This window comes from Schistocerca gregaria, chromosome 5 (genome assembly GCF_023897955.1).
Source record: "Schistocerca gregaria isolate iqSchGreg1 chromosome 5, iqSchGreg1.2, whole genome shotgun sequence".
Lineage (NCBI taxonomy): Eukaryota > Metazoa > Arthropoda > Insecta > Orthoptera > Acrididae > Schistocerca > Schistocerca gregaria.
In genome coordinates, this window is record NC_064924.1 from 386985443 (window position 1) to 387009623 (window position 24181).

The following is a 24181-nucleotide window of genomic DNA, read 5'->3' on the forward strand; positions in this document are numbered from 1 at the left end:
GTAATGGAAATGCTATCTGACCCGTAAAAATTGACAGAAATAGTCACACACACATACGTCATTTCATAATTCAGACCAAAAAATATTGCAGATTCCGCTTGTAGCTGCTAATCCTCGTTTACTGAGGGATAAAGGTATAACCGGTTTTTCGATAATGTATCGCATCTTCAGCTTAAATCACACATAGAGATCTGTCCGTCGCATGGAACAAAATCTGGACAGAACCACAAGATTCAGCTTCACTACAAGCAATCGGAATATCATGTCTCATCTCATGGTTTTGAACGAAACAGAAAAATTTTTTGCTTCAGGAGAGTCTACAACTTTGAACTTACAGCACGACGAAATGAGAAGATAACATGTGACGCCATAATTGGTTTTCAACTAAGCATATGCAACCTACGAGTTTCCATTGTACTACCCGCAAGCACACGGCGCTATTCCTGCTCACGGAGTAATCCGAGCAAGCGATGCCAGTATAACCTCATCTCTTTAACTAAGCTTCACCGCAGCAAGTAAACTGAAACGGCCTCATCTCATTCTTTATTTGTTGTAGAATCTCCATAACAGCATGGATCTCCACCAGACAAATACTGACTTCTCTTCAATTATAGCTCCAACAGAACCCAGAACAGAACGTGGACTGGAATGGCGAATACTTTGTCAAACAAGAAGCACCTCATGGTCTGCAATCGGCCAACGACTGTCATTGATCGAAATGAAACTGACTCCCCAAAGATGTAAAATTGTTTTTTTTGTCTATGTAAGGAGATTACTGCACTCCTGATATCGATTAATCGAAACTAGCTATAGGAGATTCGCATAAAGTATTGCAGAGATAAATATTATGATTTACTAAAAGCAAAATATAATGAGAAAAAATGAAACTTCTGAGTGGACAGGCAATTTTCAATATGTTAAACTGAGTAACGATGATGTGCTCTTTATTGTAATTATGTACAGATTCCTTAGTAAGCATAATCTGAGTTACACTTATTGACGATGGTATTATAGCCGACAGTGTACTTAGGTACTGTTTCTTTAGGTGTAAGATTGATTTAAGGATAGTTATTAATCAGTAAAAACCGGAAATGAATAAATTATAATTTTATTTTTATTGCTAACAAGATTGTTGACATTTTCAATAACCAAACAGATCTCCTTCATCCTCCTTGGGATACTTACAGTTTTGTAAGTGTTGGACGTGTGAAGACATCCTGAGAAACATAGCTAAAAGCCTTCTCTGAAAACTACATATAGTAGATAGTTCGAAGGCAAGTTATGTTAGAAATATATTGGATCTCTTTAAACATGTCCACATTTAAATTGCTATCAGTGGTCATGAGACTGATTAACAACAGTATCACCTCAGTGTATAGTCTGTCTCTTAGGGGGAAGATAGGTCCCTGCGAAAGCAAGGCGGATGGCAGTGAAAAGTTGTGCGTGACTAGAAGGAGCCGTAGGTTGCCAGCAGACGTGTGTGTGTGTGCGCGCAGGCCTCGCGCCTGTTAGGAGCCGCCCGCGCCCGCAGCTGCGATGCCCGCCGACCCGCGGCTGCCGTCGGTGCCCGTGGGCGTGCCGGCGCAGCTGCCGCGCCGCCCCCACGTGGAGCGCGACGCCTTCACTGTGCTGCCGCCGCTGCCGCCCGCGCCGCCCCCGCCGCCCACCTCGTACGCCTACCGCCTCGCGCCGGCCGTGCCTGGCCGCGGCAAGCAGGCCGCCTTCGCCGTCGTCGCAGAGATCACGCCGCCCAAGACACCTCCACCTCCAGAAGGTATGCCTGCAAGACAGAGGTGTGCCACTGTAAAGACCTTTCACATTTTAAGTAAAATAATTTTGTCTATTAGACTGCGTCTTTATAGAACACTAAAGCAATTGAATTTCCGATGTTTTGACCAACTTTGTAGAGGTCCTCCACAGGACAGCTAACGGCCTGAAGAGGACAGCTGCAAAGTAGGTCGAAACGTCGGCAATGTACTTAACCGCCCTCTTCCTGTAAAGTCGGTCGAAACGTCCCTAGTTTAGTCCCTGTAGTATTTTATAATGACGCGACCTAGTACATGATGTGGCCGTTCATGCCTACTAACTTAGGCCGTTCATATTGTTCCTTTGCTGGTAGGTGGACCGGTTCGCCATCCTAGGGTGAAACCCCATACGGGCCACAGCTAAGAACCGGCCAGTGTGGCCGTGCGGTTCTAGGCGCTTCAGTCTGGAACCACGTGACCGCTACGGTCGCAGGTTCGAATCCTGCCTCGGGCATGGATGTGTGTGATGTCCTTAGGTTTCAGTAGTTCTAAGTATAGGGCACAGATGACATAAGATGTTAAGTCTCACAGTGCTTAAAGCCATTTCAGCCATTTTTGTTCTTCTTGTCGTGGCATATACACTGAAGAGCCAAAGAAACTGGTAACTTGTCTAATACCGTGTAGGGCCCCCGCGAGCACGCGCCAGTTCCGCAACAAAATGGTTCAAATGGCTCTGAGCACTATGGGACTTAACTTCTGAGGTCACCAGTCCCCTAGAACTTAGAAATACGTAAAGCTAACTAACCTAAGGACATCACACACATCCATGCCCGAGGCAGGATTCGAACCTGCGACCGTAGCGGTAGCGCGGTTCCAGACTGTAGCGCCTAGAACCGCTTGGCCACCCCGGCTGGCAGTTCCGCAACACGACGTGGCATAGACTCGACTAATGTCTGAAGTAGTGCTGTAGGGAACAGACACCATGAATCCTGCGGGGCTGCCTATAACTACGAGGGGGTGGAGATCTCTTCTAAACAACATTTTGCAAGGCATCCCAGATATGCTCAGTAATGTTCATGTGTGGGGAGTCTGGTGGCCAGCGGAAGTGTTTATACTCAGAAGAGTGTTCCTGGAGCCACTATGTAGCAACTCTGGACGAGTGGAGTATCGCATTGTCCTGCTGGAATTGCCCAAGTCCGTCGGAATGTACACTGGACATGGATGGATGCAGGTGATTAGAGAGGATGCTTACGTTTGTGTAGTATCCAGACGTATCAGGGGTCCCATATCACTCCAACTGCACACACTCCACACCATTACAGAGCATCCACCAGCCTGAACAGTCTTGCTGACATGCTGGGTCCATTGATTCATGAGGTTGCCTACAGACCCCTACCGGTCCACCCGGTCGATACAATTTGAAACGAGACTAGTCCGACCAGGCAACATGTTTCCAGTCATCAACAGCCCAGTCTCGGTGTTGACGGGCCCAGGCGAGGCGTAAAGCTTTGTGTCGTGCAGTCGTCAAGGGTAGACGAGTGGGCCTTCGGCTCCGAAAGCCCATATCGATGATGTTTCGTTGAATGGTTATCACACTGACACTTGTTGGTGATTCAGCACTGAAATCCGGAGCAGTTTGCGGAAGGGTTACAATTCCGTCAAGTTGAACGATTTTCTTCAGTCGTCGTTGGTCCCATTCTTGCAGAATCTCTTTCCGGCCGCAGTGGTGTCAGAAATTTGTTCTTTTACTGGATTCCTAATATTCACGGTACACTCGTGAAATGGTCGTACGGGAAGGTCCCCACTTCATCACTACCTCGGAGAAGCTGCGCTCGTGCGCCGACTACAACCCATGTTCGAACTCACCAAAATCCTGACAACCTGCCACTGTAGCAGCAATAACCGACCTAGCAACTGCGCCAGGCACTTGTCTTATATAGGCGTTGCCGAACGCAGCGCCATATTCTGCCTGTTTACATATCTCAGTATTTTTATACGCATGCCTATACCGATTTATTTGGCGCTTCAGTGTATATGTTGACAGCCGTCAATTTCATTTTTTATCTTTCTCTCTCTCTCTCTCTTTCTCAAATTCAGAAGCTATATTACATCTTAGATACTAGAAATGGAACACTTATTCTGTTTTTAATTATCTTAGTCTTCAAGGTGTATTTTCATAAAAAAAGCGATTCATTTTGTATTCGTTGTTTATATCTTTAAATTATAATTTAGCCTTATTTTTTTAATCTATGTACCGCAATTCGTAGTTTTGTCTTCACAATCCTGTATGATAACCTGGTCGTCGACAAACAGCATCGTATTTCTAAATCTGCCTGACCAACTTTTTATCCCTTCAGGTATTCTGTCCCTTATCCATTCGCACTTTTACTTTAATAAATTATTACTTACAGTTATTCGTTCGTCCCAATTAAATCTGCGTTTCCTCTCACTGCTCATAGTGCAGACGACGGAGTGTCACTTTACGTATAAAACATCGACACATTTTCACGAACGATGTAGATATTTGTTATTAATTTCGGAATGTTATCTTTGGATGGAACTGTCTGTTTTGTACGCTGCGTGTATCTTCTCTATTTTCTAAATGATGTAGATTTTATGAAAGAGTTTTTTTTGTGTCTCATTGTGAGCCATCTTGTGTCTTCTCTTTAATTTCGACCAGACAAACTAATATAGCGTCAACTATTTTCTGATGTGTAAATATAACATACAAAAACAAATTTGTATTATTGCAGATTAAATCCGCTAAAGATCAAATGGTTCGAATGGCTCTGAGCACTATGGGACTCAACTGCTGAGGTCATCAGTCCCCTAGAACTTAGAACTACTTAAACCTAACTAATCTAAGGACATCACACACATCCATGCCCGAGGCAGGATTCGAACCTGCGACCGTAGCGGTCACGCGGTTCCAGAGTGTAGCGCCTAGAACCGCTCGGTCACTCCGGCCGGCCAGTAAAGATCAATTAACGTTAAAGATGAAACGAGTGTAAAACAGGTATAATTATAGATTGCAACAAGAGAAAGGTGTTTAAATTGTAAAACCGAAAATATGATATAGTCGTACATTTAGGGAGGGGGGGGGGAGGTAGACAAGAATATGAAAACACCAAAAACATAACGCATTATCCAGCCTAATATTGTGTAGGAAAACCCTTGGCATTCACAATGCTTCCAGTCATCTTGGAACGGATAAATACGGGTCTTGTATAATTTTCAAGGTATTGTATATCTTTCTTCTTGCAAAATAGTTGCAGGTAACGATGATGGAGGTGGATAGCGATCATACTCCCCTCTCTCCAAAGTAGACCACAAGTTTATTAATATTGAGATATTGTGGCTTTGGTGAACGGGAAAACGCAACAATTTGTTCTCGTGCTCACAAAACAGGCCCTGGACGACGCGAGTTGTTTCAACTGGGGCCTAGTCATTTACATCAAGGATGAGCGGTTTTGGAATTACAGCTCGCTCTCCAGTTCCCAATTTATTGGGCTCCCTTCGTAGGGCTTTGGAGCTGACTGCGTTCGACAGTACGATATTCAGTTCTGCATTGATTTGCGCAGCTGTCATCAACTTATTTTTCGTCACCATCCTCTCCACTGATCGTCTGTCACGATAACTCAATACACACTGTCATCCTCGTTGTTACCTAGTAGATAATGTATTTCCACTTCCTTTGCATAAATCTTCGATACGATGCGTCTTGAAACAGCAGACCCTTTCGCTACCCTATTTTCAACCATGTATTTCTCCAGTGTTCCGATTTTTTGGTCCAACCCCTGTATATAACTACAATGGTTTTTATAAATGTATATGAATACTAGGTGATTACTCGGCAGTGCCCGGGTATGTATTTATTCCAGTCTTCTGTTAGTCCATTTCCTTCTTTCCCCTCTCTCTGTCCACCTCCTAATTGACTCCCTCTCTGTCTATCTCCTCCACCCCTACCCACTGTCGTTCTCGTCCAACCCCCACTCTCACACCATCTCCTCCCGCTCTTCTATCTTCTAATTCCATCACCTCCGCCCCCTCTCTCCCCCCCCCCCCCCGCTCTAATTCAGCCTCGTCTTCCCTTCTTTCTGTGTCCTCCCCCCACTCTTTCCATCTTCGTCTCTTTCCTTTCTCTCTTCATCTCCTCTTTCCTTTCTCTGTCCATCCCTTCCTCTCCCTTCTCCCTGTCCATCTCCTCCCCTTTCCCTCTCCATTTCCTCATCAGCCTCTCTCTGTTCGTCTCCTCCTCTCCCCTCTCTCTGCCTATCTTTTCCTCCCTGTCTCTGTCCATCTTCTCCTCTTTCCTTTCATTCTACTCTCCCCTCTCTCTCACCATGTCCCCATCCCTTTTCTCTGTTCACCTCCTCCTCCTCCTACCTATGTCTATCTCCTCCTTCCCCCTTGCTGTCTGTACATTTACCCATTCCCTCATCTCTCTCTTCCTGATGGTGCTCGCCCCAACAGGAGGATGGTGCTTGTTACCCCTACAGTACTTCTTTTGGGATCGTAACTAACGTTTGTACCAAATTTGTCTGAAATAATTCCAGAGGTTTAGGATGAGCTTTTTACCCGTGGTTTCGCCAGCGTGGGCACACGTCACATTTATGTCACATATATTTAACGCATTTTACACTTATTTACACATATTTTTCGCTGGTATCTCAAATGAATGTCGCCCTGTAACTCCATTTTCACGCAGCTCAATGTTTATGACGTCGTATCTCCTGAACTATGTGCTGTACAATGATACAATTTTGAGGGTACGTCAAGTGCTAAATGCAGTTCCTGTATGTGAAATTAGTTCTAAATACAGTTAGTACTAAAGAAGTTGTTGTTGTTGTTGTTGTCTTCAGTCCTGAGACTTTTTTAATGCAGCTCTCCATGCTACTCTATCCCGTGCAAGCTTCTTGATCTCCCAGTACTTACTGCAACCTACATACTTCTGTATCTGCCTAGTGTGTTTATCTCGTGGTCTCCCTCTACTGTTTTTACCCTCCACGCTGCCCTCCAATGCTAAATTTGTGATCCCTTGATGCCTCAGATGTCCTACCAACCGGTCCCTTCTTCTTGTCAAGTTGTGCCACAAGCTCCTCTTCTCCCCAATTCTATTTAATACCTCCTCATTAGTTATGTGATCTACCCATCTAATCTTCAGCACTCTTCTGCAGCACCACATTTCGAAACTTTCTATTCTCTTCTTGTCCAAACTATTTATTGTCCATGTTTCACTTCCATACATGGCTACCCTCCATACAAATACTTTGAGAAACGACTTCCTGACACTTAAATCAATACTCGATGTTAACAAATTTCTCTTCTTCAGAAACGCTTTCCTTGCCATTGCCAGTCTACATTTTATATCCTCTCTACTTCGACCATCATCAGTTATTTTGCTCCCCAAATAGCAAAACTCCTTTACTACCTTAAGTGTCTCATTTCCTAATCTAATTCCCTCAGCATCACCCGACTTTCGACTACATTCCATTATCCTCGTTTTGCTTTTGTTGATGTTCATCTTATGTTCTCCTTTCAAGACACTGTCCATTCCGTTCAACTGCTCTTCCAAGTCCTTTGCTGTCTCTGACAGAATTACAATGTCATCGGCGAACCTCAACGTTTCTATTTATTCTCCATGGAGTTTAATACCTACTCAAAATTTTTCTTTTGTTTCCTTTACTACTTGCTCAATATACAGATTGAATAACATCGTGGAGAGACTAAAACCCTGTCTCACTCCCTTCCCAACCGTTGCTTCCCTTTTATGTCCCTCGACTCTTATAACTGTCATCTGGTTCTGTACAAATTGTAAATAGCCTTTCTCTCCCTATATATTACCCCTGCCATCTTCATAATTTGAAAAAGAGTATTCCAATCAACACTGTCAAAAGCTTTCTCTGAGTCTACAAATGCTAGAAGTGTAGGTTTGCCTTTCCTTAATCTTTCTTCTAAGATAAGTCGTAGGGTCAGCATTGCCTCACGTGTTCCAACATTTCTGCGAAATCCAAATCGATCTTCGCCGAGGTTGGCTTCTACCAGTTTTTCCATTCGTCTGTAAAGAATTCGCGTTAGTATTTTGGAGCTGTGACTTATTAAACTGATAGTTCGGTAATTTTCACATCTGTCAACACCTGTTTTCTTTGGGATTGGAATTATTATATTCTCCTTGAAGTCTTAGGGTATTTCGCCTGTCTCATACATCTTGCTCACCAGATGGTAGAGTTTTATCAGGACTGGCTTACCCAAGGTTCTAATGTTGTCTACTCCCGGAGCCGTGTTTCGACTCAGGGCTTTCAGTGCCCTCTCAAACTCTTCACGCAGTATCATATTTCCCATTTCATCTTCATCTACATCCTCTTCCATTTACATAATATTGTCCTCCAGTACATCGCCCTTGTATAGACCCTCTATATACTCCTTCCACCTTTCTTCTTTCCCTTCTTTGCTTAGAACTGGGTTTCCATCTGAGTTTCCATCTGAGATCTCGATATTCATACAAGTGGCTCTCTTTTCTCCAAAGGTCTCTTTTTATTTTCCTGTAGGCAGTATCTATCTTACCCCTACTGAGATAAGCCTCTACATCCTTACATTTGTCCTCTAGCCATCCCTGCTTAGCCATTTTGCACTTCCTGACAATCTCATTTTTGAGACGTTTGTGTTCCCTTTTGCTTGCTTCATTTACTGCGTTTTTATATTTTCTCCTTTCATCAATTAAATTCAATATTTCTTTGCTAAAGAAGTAATGAATTAAAGGGTTATGCTTCTCGTGGTAGTGTTACTGTACAAACAGCGAAAATGTAGTATGCGATAACTTTTGGCTTTTCGTAATTTTGTTGGGACTGTCAGCGAGAAGAAGTTTCACACAGGTTACTAAGTGCTCTCATTCTCAAATACTGGATGATTAAAGTGTGGGAATTCGCCCCAGACTCCATCCTGTTGTTAGGTAGGTGGTTCTTACCCCACAAAAACTCTTTCCCGACGGTAAGCGATAGGTGTACCAAGTTTCGTTGCAAGTGGTCCAGGGCTTCTTTTTCATTAAACACAACAGAGTAGCCCACCACCTGGGTTACTAAGGTGGGCCGTGTGCTACGTAAGACAAGTAACAAGCCAGGGAGCGTGTAGGTCTCTTAGCCGTAATGGCTCCTCGCAAGGGGAGGCGGACCTTTTTCTAATATTTCTGCCATGGCTGTTGCTCTGTGTGTTGGTACACTATATAATTCAGTAAGTGATGTTTCAATGCAAAATAGTTAATAAAACAAATATAAATATGTAAGTATAAAGTAGAAAAAAACAGAAATAAAAAATACACAAACAAAGAAAAAGAATTCTAAACTGTACGATGTCAACCAAGAACCAAGTTTTCACTGATGCAATTCCACAGTGCAAGACTGTACATGTGCCCCAAAATTGAACTGAACTAGATTTCTCTACATGAGATTATAAACGATGTTAAAATTTCGCATGAAATATAGGAGCATAATGAATATTAAAATATAATGATATAGGTTTCAGTTGAAATTTCAATTCTACTAATAAAAAAACTGAAGCCGAAATTCTTGCATAAGCAATCTTAGATGCAGGAAGTATTGAGGTAGCTATAGTTGAACAAAAAAAGATTCCTCTATTCAAAATTTAAAAATTAAGTTTACAGATGAGATAACATTACATATCATCAATTGTTAGAGACAAGTGGTTACCAAAGTTAGTATATTTAATAAAAGAATATAATTATACTTAGTGTAAAAGGAAATTAGTGTCAACAGTGAATTTTTAAAATGTGTGGTGTCTCCTAAAACCAGATTCTCGCTCATGCAATTCCTGAGTGTCGAGAATGTGTATGTGCCTTTAGGTTGAACGTAACTAGACTTTTCTATATGAGATAATAAATAAGGTTTCAAATTTCAGATGAATAACAAAACAATATGAATATTAACATATAACAATACAATTATACCTTTTGCAGGCTATTAATCGTAACTTATACCAAAGTTCTCCCCAACACAATAAAAATACAAAAATATTGAGGTTGCTGAAGGTTGTACAGAATCAATTCCTCTATACAAAATTTTATTTGGGACAGTGGATTACTGAAGTGGAAGCAATGTTAATATATCTTGAAAGCTATAAATGTCTTTAGTAAACAAATCCAGGGTTTAGGAGCAGAGGTGGAACATATATGTAAATTAAAGGAGATCCATTTTTATAATATACGTAGATGTCTGTGTCATCATCACACGCCACAGTTTTTGAAGCGGCCACTAATGTCTTGAGTAATTTATTTATGTGGATCAAGTGCAGGAGTGACTGAAACATGGAACTATGTGCGTGGCAGAATTTTTTGTTTCCCTGCTCGAGTTTCTAACAACCCTACCACAACAAAGGTCAAAATTTAATAATGTTTGTGGTGTTGTTCACGTTGCTAAATAATGCATTTTCGGGCAACAACAAAGTTATTATGTGGCAGGTGTCATTAGAGCACAGTTAATAAAGTCATTTCATATAATAATAAATAAACTAGGAACTTATCTTGACTTATTTCCCACGCTGGTCTCGTTGTAAAATCATGGCTCAATCGTCGAAAGCATGCCGGAGTGGCCGTGCGGTTCTAGGCGCTTCACTCTGGAACCGCGCGATCGCTACGGTCGCAGGTTCGAATCCTGCCTCGGGCATGGATTTGTGTGATGTCCTTAGGTTAGTTAGGTTTAATTAGTTGTAAATTCTAGGCGACTCATGACCTCAGAAATTAAGTCGCTAGTGCTTAGAGCCATTTGAATCGTCGAAAATCTAGGTGGTGATAATTCCAAGCTCGGATGCAAAGAGGCCTAGGTTTTATCTGCTATATTCAAAAGTTTTATAGATGTGTTTCACAAACCATTCTTGAATATTAAACATTAGAAAGTTAGCACAATGGTGATGTAAAAAGTAATCAGCACTCCGAATTTAAGTTACACTTCCTTTCTATTGCTTTTGTTGCAATATCGCGTAACACACGAAACATCACTTCACGATAGAAAACATAATTGAAAAGATCTTCCTCGCTGTTAAAAGTTCACATTTTATAAGCTGACTATGTTATGCGTCTTTCCAACATGACGTCCAAGACTTGACTCTCTAAAGGTCCGACTCTCTAAAAACTAATAATCGCTTACGCGCCCAAAAATCAAGAGTTACAAGTCAGTCAAAGATCATAGTGACAAAAGAAAGAATAGACATAAGAATAATATCATTGTAACATAAACATATCGATGTATCAAAGTATCTGTAGATTAATGATATCAGATCTGAATGTTGTTTCAGAAATATGTTAAGTAGTTAACAGAAACACAGTAGAATATAGCTGGTATCGAGAGGTTCAGGTGAGTTGCCGTAATGGTTACGTAATTCAAGTAGCATTACAAGTTGAAGCTGTGTCGGCAGGTCGCGTCAGCCCGTTCCGCGGGCGCGGTTTCCGGCCCCCGACGCGCGCGTCCTCCCGGGCGGCGTCGCCGTCGCCGTCGGCGAAGCGCCGGCGGCCGTCGCGCATCCCCAGGTCGACGTCCGGCTCTCCCGCGCACCGGCCAGCCGCCAGCAAGCACGGCACGCCGCGGGCGTCCAGGCCCGCCTCCCCGGGCAACGCCGCCGGCCCTGAGGGCACGCACGAGGACGAGACCGCTCCGGCGCCCAGCATCGTCACTAACGGCGCGTCGCAGGACAGCCGGCAGTCGCAGGAGGCGGAGGCCGAGGCGGGGGCGGGAGAGCCGGCGCTCCTGGGCGTGGGCGAGCGGCCGCAGCACGGGCTGTCCGTCCGGGGCGGCCTGGCTCTCAAGAAGGCGCTCGCGGGCCGGGTCGCCGCTTCCAAGGCCGGCCGCGAGCCACCGCCCCCGGCCCCCGCCGCCGAAGACGGGAGCCGCAGCGGCCGCGGAGGCCTCAAGAACGCCGCCAACGCCGCCGCCGTGCGCTCCAGGCTCTCCTCGCCGAAGGGGAGCCGGCCCGCGGCTAGCGAGGAGCCGGTGTCTCGAGGGGCTAGGCCGAGCGTCGGTACCGCCCTCAGATTGGCGTCGCGTCTGCAGTCGCCGAGGAGCAGGCGGGGCGCGCAGGAGCAGGACTCTGGAGGCGGCGAGGACGGCGTCGACGCTCCCCCGGAACCGCAGGACGGCGGCGGCGACGGAGGTCGTAGAGGCGGCGGCGGCACGGGTCTGGCTGGCGTCGCCAGGCTAGCGTCGCGCGTCCAGTCTCCCTCGGCGGCGACCAGAGGGCGGAGGCAGGAGGAAGCAGCTCGGGGGCAGAAGGCCGCTACCGGAGGCGTGGCTACTGCCCTCTCACTAGCGGCGCGCATCCATTCCGGAAAGAGACGCGGCGCGTCGCCGGCTGCAGGTGAGGACGACGCAGACGGCGATGAGCTCGGAGGCGGAGACGGCGGCGGTGGCGGCGTACCGGTGCGCGCGGCTGCGGGCGTGGCGGCGGCAGCTAGGCGCGCCCGCTCCCCCAACGCCGCCAGGGGCTCTACGGGGGCCGGCGCACTGAGAGGCGTGGCGGCGGCCGCTTCCCGCCTGCAGTCGCCGCGCGGCCAGAGAGCACCAGCCGGCGGCGGCGGCGGCGGCGGAGCAGGAGGAACGGCGGTGGGCTCTTTCGCGGTGGCAGCGTCTGTGGCCTCTCGAGTCCAGTCTCCGAGGGGCCGAGCCGCTGCTGGCGCCGCAGCCGGGTCCGTGGCCGCTGTGGCGTCCGTGGCATCCAGGGTGCAGTCCCCTCGCAGCCGACCAGGTACTCGTGTTCCACTTTTATGTCTAACCACAGCAACCTCTCTATTACTTTTTGTTTTATTTACACCTCATGTTCCGTAGGCCCAAATTGAGGAGCAAATCTCCAAGGTCGCCGAACGTGCCAGTGCATGAAATTACAACATAGAAGTAATATCAGATAAAAATAAATGTTCGTGAACCTGAAAAAAGTCAGTCTATAAGTTTAACTAAACGTAATCAGCGATACAATAACAATCAGCTTAATTTTTTTACTGAACTCCTCGACAGAATACAAGGAGTAACCCGTGAGGAAACTCTTCAGTTTCGATTTGAAAGCGCGTGGATTACTGCTAAGAGTGGCAGCTTATTGAAAATGGATGCAGCTGTGTACTGCATACCTGTTTTTTTTTAAATGTATTTATTCTATGGCAAATAACTGCAGACAAAAAATATCTAGTAACAGGTCTCTACATTTGTAATAAATAAAGCTCCCGATTATCAGGTTGCGGAATTTCCGTCTTTGGAAACTTCCTGGCAGATTAAAACTGTGTTTCGGACTCGGAATAGCACCTTCGCGTTCTACAGGAAAGTGCTATACTGACTGAGCTATTCAGCTTCTCAGCAGGTCCCTTCTTTCAGCAGTGTTAGTTCGCAAGGAGGACACGAGCACTTCTGGAAAGTTTGATAGGTAGAAGAAGAGGTACAGCCCAAACAATAGTTGCGAGAATGGATCGAGGGTCTGTTCCGGATTGCTTAGTTGATAGAGCACTTGCCTGTGACAGGCAGTGATTCAGTGTCCTGGTCCTGGTCCGACACACAGTTTTAACCTCTGAGAAATTATTATATTCGTGCACACACTAATTATGAGCGAACGTTCATTCTGGTATCTATGCTTAGTTTGTGAAACCTGGTGGCCAAGGGAAGGCAGAATTCGGTTATGATTGTGGATGGGGCCGTAATTAGTTACTATTAATTGCCTTTTACAGTTTCACACAATTTATTTTAAACCAGTAATTTCAGACTCAACAATAAATAAAATATCACATGTTATTAATGAAGGAATAAACAACTGTGTAAATAATACTATTTTCACATAATTACAATTTAGCAAATCACCATTAAATACAGATACAACAGATAATGTTTTAAAAGCAAGCCACTATGATCTGGGCAGAAAGCCTTACACGCCAGGAATGGCAATAAAATAAGAATTGTTTAAAACTCGCTGCAAGTTACAAATTACAGGTACTGAAATATTAAATGCAAGTCGCCACACACACAGCAGACTGCATCAGACGCCAGGAATGGCAGTAAATAAGGTTTTAAGGGCTTACTGCGTAAATACAAATACTAAATTAGAATTTTAAGGCAAATGATCACAATCACGGCTGAAGGCCTTACACGCCAGGAACGGCAATAATATAAAAAAATTTTAAAACCCACCGTAAAACAGCAAATACAATAGCAAAAGTGAATTAAAGAAACAAGCAACTCAGCCAGACGGTGCTCCAGGAATCGACCTCTGAGAACGTCCGGCAACAAACACTTTCGCGAGCGGTGTGATAGGCAGCCAAGAGTTGCGTTCACTTCACAAGCTGGTAACTCAGACTAGTGGCAGTCTAACGATTGACTAATCATAATATCTTGCTGAAGCTACCTGACGTCTGATAAACCAAACGCAACGATGGAACAATACGCCAAAGCCAGAACCGGCGGTGTGCACTACGTCCCCAGAATACTGTGTTTAGAGCGCCCGGAACGATAAAGGTACCACTACCAGCAGAGCAGAAAGCACTCCACTCGCTGCTCTTTGTCTCGGGGCCACTACGACCAGAAACACGAACCCAAGTCACTGGAGATATCACAATGGTGGAGGTTTCACTACTTGAATTGAAATGCACTCATCTTAAAACTTGCAGGATCCGGTTTACGACGAGGTCGTGCACCCTCGTGACGACAGCCCTTCGATACGGCAGTCCACGTGCGCCGCCAAAGGTCCCGGCTTGTTCTCGCACTGAGTCCCCAACCGAACTACCACAATCACACGACCCGGAAAAACAACGCCGTTGCCCCAAAGATAGGGCAACAGTTACTACATATCAATAACTGCCGCTGCTGCCACTAGCGGACAGGGAACGCTTGCGAAACCGAGTGGCGCCAGTCAGCACGAGAAGAAGACAAACAACCGCAACAATGCCAACTAAACGATACTGTCTGGCCTCCAACAGAGAGCAGAAATCTACAAACAGCACCAACGCGAGCCGCAGCGCGGCTCAGTTTGGTTTGGTGTGGAAGGCAAAAGTCTTCTACTAAATTTATAAAGAATGCTTTCATCTATAACATTCTGTTTTGAATGTGATTCATATTTTACCGCAGGAAGACGTCTCTGAAATATTTTGTTGTTGTTCCCCATCTCGTATTCGATTAAATGTGGGACTCTACAACTGCTATATGTCTGCGACCGATTTCACTTATGTACATTTGCCTAGCTCTTTTCTCTGAGATAAAGATCGAAATCTCCATCTCATTTAACATCGATAGTAAAAGCAAGTGATTTAACTTTTTTGCCATGGTTCCCTTCAGAATTTTTCACCTTTGTTGACAGTAGGATTCAGGTTTTTATCTCACGTTTTGATTCTACTGTACTTCCTGACTATTGCTAATGTTTTGAAGATAGATGTTATCTCAAAAAGTGTCTCTTCAGCTCAAATACTAGTTTGATGCACCATTCCACGCTAGTCTATTTTTGCAAGCCTTTTCACCTCTGTATAACTACTGCAGCCGACAAGTGCTGTAAATTACTGCCTCGATCTCCCTCTACAATTTTATCCCCTCTATCTCCTGTCCCACGACTACACACAAACACACACACACACACACACACACATTTACTTCAATTATCAAACTATACTTTGTTGCTTCAAAATGTATCCTATCAAACGATCCCTTCTTTTACTCAAGTCGTGTCATTATTTTGTCTTTTCCACAATTCGATGTAGTACCTGCTCATTAGTTATTCGGTCTATCGATCAAAACTAACACACACTTCTGTGGCAGGGCATTTCGAAAGCTTCTACACTCTTCCTGGCTGAAGAGCTCATGGTCCACGCTTCACTTTCGGACAAGGCTACACACTAGACAAATACTTTCAGAAAAGGCTTCCTAACATTTGAATTTATTTTCGATTATTTCTAATTTCTCTTTTTCAGAAACTCTTTTCTTGCTAATTCTAGTTAGCATTTTATATTCCCTCTACTTCGGCAACTCTCTCAGCATTTCTTGATTTAATTTGATTACATTCTATTAACCTTGATTTACTTTTGCTGTGTTACTTGGTCTCTGTACAGACTGATTAGCATCGGGGATAGGGTACAGGCTGAAACCTTTTCTCTCTCCTCGACTTATGCTTCTCTTTCATGTTCTTCGACTCTTATAACCATCACCTGGCTTCTGTACAACTTGTAAATAACCTTTCGCTGCCTTTCTCAGTTTATTTCCTAGATGGGTCATATAGTTAATATCTTCTCGCGTGTTCCTACACTTCTCCACAATACAAATTGATCTTCCCTAAGGTCGGTGTCTATCAATTCTTCCATTCCTCTGCAAACCACATGCGTTATTAAACTGTTGGTTCTGTAATACTGACAACTTAGAGTTAACCGCTGGTCCTTCCAAACAACGTCCTGTTAGAACATCTTAAGAATGCAGCATCTAATAACTGCCTGAGGTGTTGAAACGTCCCCTTAGAAAAATTATACAAGACTGTGCTTTAACTGACGCACAATATTTTTAGCACAACGCAATCTGACTTTCAAAAATCCCTACAAAAGATTGGTCCTGACTAACATTAACCTATACCTTTCACAAATCACTTACCTCACAAAAATCTTCGTTACTCAAGCTACTGCAATACAGGGAGCGCCACTACTGCCAGCTAAATAAAAGATTCGAACTATTGGAGGCACTAACTACTGATAGGCATAGTTAGCAAATGAAAGATTTTGATAGAGAAGAAACAATGTATTTACCTTACTAGTGTTCGAAAGTCATAATGTATATAGCAGTTCATGACATCCAGTCTTACAAATTTCAAAACTCCGCCATCTCTCTCCCCACATTCACCACAACTGGTGGCTCACCTCCAACTGCGCAACGCTACGCGCTGTTACCATCCAGCTGCCGCTGCCCAACGCTACAATGGCGAGCATTACAACAATGCCAACCAGCCACTGACTGCACACAGCACAGCCAGTGATCTTCATACCGAGCGCACGTGGCGTTACCAATATAAAAAACCTAAACAGCCTACTTGCAGTGTGTTGCGTACCATAACAATTATTGCGACTCATTCGTAATCGACAGCTAACGGGATACTAAACTAAACTTCGTCCGAAAATGTGAAATCTTATGGGACTTAACTGCTAAGGTCATCTGTCCCTAGTCCTACACACTACTTAACCTAAATGATCCTAAGGACAAACGCACACACCCATGCCCGAAGGAGGACTCGAACCTCCGCCGGGACCAGCCGCACATTCCATGACTGCAGTGCCTTAGACCGCTCGGTAAACTTTGTCCGAACAGGCCTTGGAGGCCCAACGGCACCGACCGACCGCGCTGTCATTCTCAGTCCACAGGCATCACTGGATGCGGATGTGAAGGGGCATGTGGTCAGCACACCACTCTCCACACTGTTGTCAGTTTTCGTGACCGGAGCGCTACTTCTGTCAGGCAGCTCCTCAATTGGCCTCACAAGTGCCGAGTGCACCACGCTTGCCAGCAGCTCTCGGAAGATCCAGATGGTGACCCATCCAAGTACTAGCCAAGCCCGACAGTGCTTAACTTCAGTGGTCTGACGGGAACCGGTTTTATCATTGCGGCAAAGCCGTTGACAGCTGAAGGGGTACGTTCCTTCGAAACCGATGCTCTTCTAGATAAAATACTCGTGTTTATAAGGGTACGTCGTCTCACTCGCGCATTTTATTTAAACTGCAGCTGTTATTCCTATCCCGTTCACTGGGATCCGAATCACTGGAGGATCATCCCAGAGCTACAGCATGGGCATAGCAACCGTGTAATAGACCCACAAATTCAGTGTATTTTGATTCGTAAAAGCGAGCAACAGCGGGAAAACAATAAGACTTCCAAAGTCATTCAGTGCGTCAGTTGAAACTTCCGGGCTGAAAGCCTACATTGTATGATCATTCAGTACGGTTTGCAAGGAGGTTTAATCTGCTGCCACACTTCAATAATTTGTTTCACCGTAGATCAGGCGGTAATCATGGGATGGCTAAATATTAAACCTACTGAAGGCAATATTTACGGCCAGAAGTACGCACTTTAACCATGTCTGTTTTTCTTGCTGCATACCTGATACACTCAAATGTCACCTCTACGCGCTGCTGCACTGGTAGCAGCAATTTTTCTCTGAAAAACTTATCGAAAACATAAAGTAAATTCTGATTCTTGTCTCACTGTAACGGCTTTCGGCTCACAATCGTCCAATTGCGGAATACAAAGCAATTTATCACATTTTCGCTGCGCATGCGAACTAGTCCAAGACTGAAGGGCAGACAGCGACTGTATAAGAAGGTGGGTGATATATTTAGCACAGACACTGAAGACTTTGAATGCTTTAGCGTGCTTCTGTGTATCATTCGTGGTAGAATAACAATGAAATACATGTTGATGAAGTCTTCTCGGGTTATGAACCTGCTAAAGACGTCGTTCTGCGGCAACGTTTCGACAAGTTTCTTACTCGTCATCTTCAGGAGGAGTGTCGCGTTTGTGTCCAGTTCCTATCTTTAGAGGCGCTGCACCGCAGGCTCCTCTGTCTCGTCTGCAATCTGCAATCGCTGGGCCAGTCGCGCATCTCCGTAAGGTGTGTGGTGGACGGTGGTTGTGGGTGTGACTCCCAACGTGTTCGAGGATACTGGCGTCACGTCCTGGTTCTGTCTGCCTACTCCGTCCGCTGCCTTCCCGGCTTCCACATTAGAGCGCTCTTGACATACTCTTGATAGTGCTACATCCCATTCGGAGCTCAGTGGACACTGCTATCCCGGTTGACAAGATCACCGTAGACCCACATCTCCAATGCCTCTTTGATGATCGAGTCTCAGAACACGTTCGTCCTGCAAAACACCTCTCTCTGTCAAATAAAACACATGACGTTCGTTGAGACTACCACCTCAGATTTGTCCGTTTGGCCGAGGCGAACGCTTCTCAAATATTCTGAGCTTCACTGCGAAATACACCGCTGCCTCTATTGCTTTCCACATTCGCAGCTGATACTGTAGAATTCAAGTGTGCGTAGTCCTAGTTTGTCTTTCATTGAGCCAAGAATATTTTTGATTTTAGCCGACAAACGGAAAATGGTTTTATTCTCGTTTTTCTCCAATATCCTGACACTGTCTTCATCTGGATAGCTTTCTTTCTTCTTCTTCTTCGGCTGCGGAGGACTTAGCCATTCTTTCTAAATGTTTTCCTCAGATACTGCAACTCGGTGAACAGATTCTCCTTATAGCAAATGTCTCGTGCTCTGTGCAGCAGGTTGGAGAGCAAAGATTTTCTCTGTGCTGCAGGCGATTAGTCCGTGTGAGTCTTCTTTCTTTAGACAGAATGTCCCTACGTGCCATCAGTTACCAGGATATCGAGGAAAGGGAGTCATCTGTTTTCTTCTACCTACACCGTGAACTTATTTTTGCTATAGGGGTGATCAAAAAATTCCTGCTGGTTTCCTTTAGCATGCGGCCACACCACGTATGCGTCGTCCACGTATCGATAGAACGTCTTTGGTTTCAGAAGCGTGGTTTCGAGAGTCGTTTCATCGAAGTGTTCCGTAGTTTTGCGAGGCCTGGCGCAAGAGGAGGTCCCGTAAGGACTCCGTCTTACTGCTGGTAGAAATTTCCACCACAGTGGAAGTAGGTAGTAGTGAGCGAGTGGTGAATGATCAGTTCCGTAGTGTCTCCTTAGTAATGTCAAATAGTGCTCTAGAGATAACAGCGTGAAGAGAGACGTGACGTGGAAACTGACCAGGAGATCAACCTTGTCCACATGCATCTCCTGAAGCAGCTCAGCTGAGCTTTCGACTTCGTGCGTGCAGTTTTAGTAGCTGCGTCAGACGTTTAGCTATTCCAAAAATTCGTGAATTTGTCGTGTCCACTATGGGAAGCAGTGGAAACCGGAAAAGACATCATCATAGAAATTCGCCGAGAAAGCCTCTATTCCCATGCAATACATGTTGCGATGTTCTTTAGTCCGAAGACCAACTTTCTGCAGCTCTTCATTCTAACCCATCCTGCGCAAGTCTCTTGATATACTGCAGCCTACACGATTGACATTACTGTAGTGAAATCTTGGTCTCCCTCTACAATTTTTACTCTGCCCACCTCCCTCCAGTACCAAATTAACTATTTCTTGGTGGCATACGATATGTCAACTGTCCCTTCTTTCAGTCCAGTTGTGCCATAAAGATCTTTTCTCCTCACTGATTTGGTATCCGTTCATGCTAATCTTCACTGTATCTTTCCAATTTTAATGTATGTACTGCCGAAACGAGTGCACCGCCTCGTGCATCCAGTCATGGTCCACGACCAACTGAAATTCCCAACTTACGCACACACTCCTCAAGTAGTGCTCATGCCCATCAGCGATCACTGATTCCCGTAGGAGTTCGGAGTTGTTTGTGCATCCGTCCTGTAGGGATTATTGGGTCACCTCGCCCTCGTCATATATATGTGCAGTGTCTGTTCTTTCAGGCAAATGCGAGTCGAGTCCTGGCCTATCACAAATTTTCAACATTCTCCATTGACACACTGCAATGCCCAAAGACAAATAATACGATCATTCTCTTCGTATCAGAATTTGAAAGTGCTTTGAAGTAGGAAGTGGAATTTATTGAAATGAACTTTTAACTTAATTATATGTTTTGGTGAACACCTTCTGTGAGTTTATTAAATTTCGGGCATGTATCCGCACAAATAAAATTGCTTCTATTGATACTCCTGCCGCCTATCGACCGGGCAACCTCAGAATGAGTCGCAAGACTGGTCACAAGTTTTTTTTTTCTTTATTGTGATTTCATTCCCCTGTCAGTGGCACAATCCGCCGCTCATTAGCCGAGTGACATGACAGCTACTACAAGAAGAAAATTATACATAGGAAGACGATAAAGATTGGGGACATAAAACACATTAAGGGGAGATAATGGAGGTAAAAATACACTGATATGGAGACGTTCAGGGGGGGGGGGGGGGAGCAATTTAAAAAGTCGGCATAAAGTAAAAAAACAGAGTGGGCGATTCGTAGAGCACAAAAAAGACACTGAAGTCACACACACTGGTTAAAAGTTGGCCACAGTATTCAAAACACCCCAGAACAAGACACTTTAAACCCACTTGGAGAGATGAAGCACCCAAGACGAAGTATAAAACTGTCAGGAGGGACCTGCCGAGGGAGAGGCCTGAGAGTATGGAAAAGGAGGGGAGAGCAAGATGCAGCAGGGGAGGGGGCGGGATGAAAGAATCAGGGTGTGCATCAAGAGGCAGGAGACAGGTGAGGCAGGAGATGAAGAGGGAAGACAAGACAGGAGGGAGTGCAGAGACACTGAAGGGGACACAGGAGTGGGAGGGGGCGCAGGAGGGGAAAGGCAATCAGGAGAAGGGAAGGGTAGGAGAGGGAGCCCTGAGGAAGAGGCAGGAGGAAGGGGCGGTTAGAGTTTGTAGATGTCAGGGCGAAGCTCATCATCCGGGAGGGGTAGATGAAGTTGCATTGGGAAAGGAGGCGGAGGGTGTGGAGATGGAGAGAGGATGGGACACAACAGTAAAGGTGCGGTAACGGGCTAAGGGTGGAGAGCAATGGAGACACCAGGGGGTGACGGGGATCGAGGTGGCAGACAGTATATAGGGTGCGATTGTGTTCAAGGAAAAGGTGAAGGTGGAGGAAGGAGATTAGGTCGTATAGGGTGCGCGTGGGGGACGGAAGGCGGATGCGGAAGGCGAGACAGAGTGCATGGCGTTCGAGGATTTGGAGGGCTTTATAGAACCTGGGATGGGCGGAAGTCACAAGGTGTCAAGCAGGGCCTTATATGCTCCACCACGGCGGTACTGCGTATGGGAGTTACAGACGCCGGTATGCGGCAAAGAGATACGCTTACACATGCGGCGTCTGTGGCGAGGGCGTACAGACAGTTGATTCGCTTATCGATGTATCTTCGGCGGCGGTGACATCATGACGACTTCTGTGCAGATTAATTACCACAAGAGCCAGATTCCATGTATTGTCCGAATTAAAACCATTATCTCTGATTATTAAATTATTAGCTAATCTAATCTCTATTGCTTCCTTGAAGACAGAATCCCAAAAGATGGATATTAAAATCTTCACATCACTGTAGTTCATGGAATGTCCTGTATCAATACAATGTTCGGCCACAGCTGACTTATCTGGCTGTGATAAGCTTGTGTATTTTCGATGTTAGACACATGTCTCATTAACGGTGAATGTTGTTTGATCTGTATATGAATACTCACAACTTCCACCTTACGAAGCAATAAATCGCACTTTGCTTGGATTACTGTATTTACTACACTACTGGCCATTAAAATTGCTACACCGAGAAGAAATGCAGATGATAAACGGGGGTATTCATTGGACAAATATATTATACTATTACTGACATGTGATTACATTTTCACGCAATTTGGGTGCATAGATCCTGAGAAATCAGTACCAAGAACAGCCACCTCTGGCCCTAATAACGGCCTTCATACGCCTGGGCGTTGAGTCAATCAGAGCTTGGATGGCGTGTACAGGTACAGCTGCCTATGGAGCTTCAACACGATACCACAGTTCATCAAGAGTAGTGACTGGCGTATTGTGACGAGCCAGTTGATCGGCCACCACTGACCAGGCGTTTTCAATTGGTGAGAGATCTGGAGAATGTGCTGCCCAGGGCAGCAGTCGAACATTTTCTGTATCCAGAAAGGCCCGTACCGGACCTGCAACATGCGGTCGTGCATTATCCTGCTGAAATGTAGGGTTTAGCAGGGATTGAATGAAGGGTAGAACCACGGGTCGTAACACATCTGAGAAGTAAAGTCCACTGTTCAAAGTGCCGTCAATGCGAACAAGAGATGAACGAGACATGTAACCAATGGCATCCCATACCATCACGCCGGCTGATACGTCAGTATGGCGATGACGAATACACGCTTCCAATGTGCGTTCACCGCGATGTCGCCAAACACGGATGCGACCATCATGATGCTGTCAACAGAACCTAGATTCATCCGCCATTCGTGCACCGAGGTTCGTCGTTGAGTACATCATCGCAGGCGCTTCTGTCTGTGATGCAGCGTCAGGGGTAACCGCAGCCGTGGCCTCCGAGCTGATAGTCCATGCTGCTGCAAACGTCGTCGAACTGTTCGTGGAGATGGTTGTTGTCTTGCAAACGTCACCATCTTTGACTCGGAGATCGAGACATGGCTGCACGATCCGTTACAGCCAAGCAGGTAAGATTTCTGTCATCTCGACTGCTAGTGATACGAGGCAGTTGGGATTCAGCAAGGCGTTCCGTATTACCCTCCTGAACCCAGCGATTCCATATTCTGCTAGCAGTCGTTGGATCTCGACCAACGCGAGCAACAATGTCGCGATACGATAAACCGGAATCGCAATAGGCTACAATCCGACCTTTATCAAAGTCGGAAACGTGATGGTACGCATTTCTCCTCCTTACACGAGGCATCACAACGTTTCACCAGGCAAGGCCGGTCAACTGCTGTTAGTGTATGAGAAATCGGTTGGAAACTTTCCTCATGTCAACACGTTGTAGGTGTCGCCACCGGCCGCAACCTTGTGTGAATGCTTTGAAAAGCTAATCATTTGCATATCCCGGTATCTTCTTCCTGTCTGTTAAATTTCGCGTCTGTAGCACGTCATCTTCGTGGTGTAGCAGTTTTAATGGCCGGTAGTGTGTTTCTCTCGAAACATGCTATGTGCCAGGCTATATCTGTGCTGTCGGGCCAGGGAGCGGCAAGCACTCGTCGCTGGCGTCGACGGCCTCCGTGGTGTCGCGCATGCAGTCGCCGGGCAGCAAGGCGGTGTCCCGGCGCGGCCAGCAGCAGCAGCAGCAGCCGTCCCGGACCGGGGGCCGGCTGGGCGGGCTGATGACGCTCTCCGTGATGCGGCGGCGCGCAGACCGCGCGCGCAGGCAGCTCTCCAGCATCGCCTCCTCCGCCTCCCAGGACGCCGACGCCGCCGAGGAGCCCGCCCCCGCCGCCCCCGCCCCCGCCGCCGCCGCCGCCACGGCCGCCGGCCTGCGCCCGGACGAAGCGGTGTACGTGACGCCCACGATGGCTTCGCCGTCCAGCGTGACTGCCACGGTGACCAGCGTGTCCAACCGCACCACCACCACCCCCGCCGCGCTCGCCTCCACCGGCGCCGCCGCCCCCGCCGCCTCGGCCTCCCACAAGCAGCCGATGGCGCCCGTCGAGGAACCCACAGTCACCACCGCCGCAGCGACACAGGTACTCGCTCTGCACCATTCCCTTTCGACATCTGCATATACATCTACAATGCCTCACAAAAAAGCGAAGCACCCAGAAAGGAATGAAGAAACGAAATGAACCTTCACGAGAGTTAATTTTATTTTATTTTACACGTCTAGTTCCGTAGAACCAAATTGAGGGGCATATCTCCAAGGTCATGGAA

The 24181-nt window shown here is 46.0% G+C and overlaps 2 protein-coding genes across 2 annotated transcripts in view; both read left to right on the top strand.

The window, feature by feature from the left end:
* The first annotated feature begins 1536 nt into the window (after nucleotides 1-1536).
* LOC126273355 (atherin-like) lies at nucleotides 1537-12254 on the top strand. Its single transcript, XM_049976904.1, has 3 exons — nucleotides 1537-1774; nucleotides 11169-11857; nucleotides 12057-12254. Exons 1-3 carry the CDS (start codon nucleotides 1537-1539, stop codon nucleotides 12252-12254), a joined length of 1125 nt encoding a protein of 374 aa, XP_049832861.1.
* Nucleotides 12255-23624: 11370 nt separating this feature from the next.
* The window catches only part of LOC126273063 (atherin-like), a 500756-nt gene continuing 500199 nt past the window's right edge, over nucleotides 23625-24181 (top strand). The window contains exon 1 of the mRNA XM_049976469.1: nucleotides 23625-23997. Coding sequence (XP_049832426.1) covers nucleotides 23638-23997 — 360 coding nt within the window. The 5' untranslated portion in view covers nucleotides 23625-23637. The remainder of the gene's footprint in view (nucleotides 23998-24181) is intronic.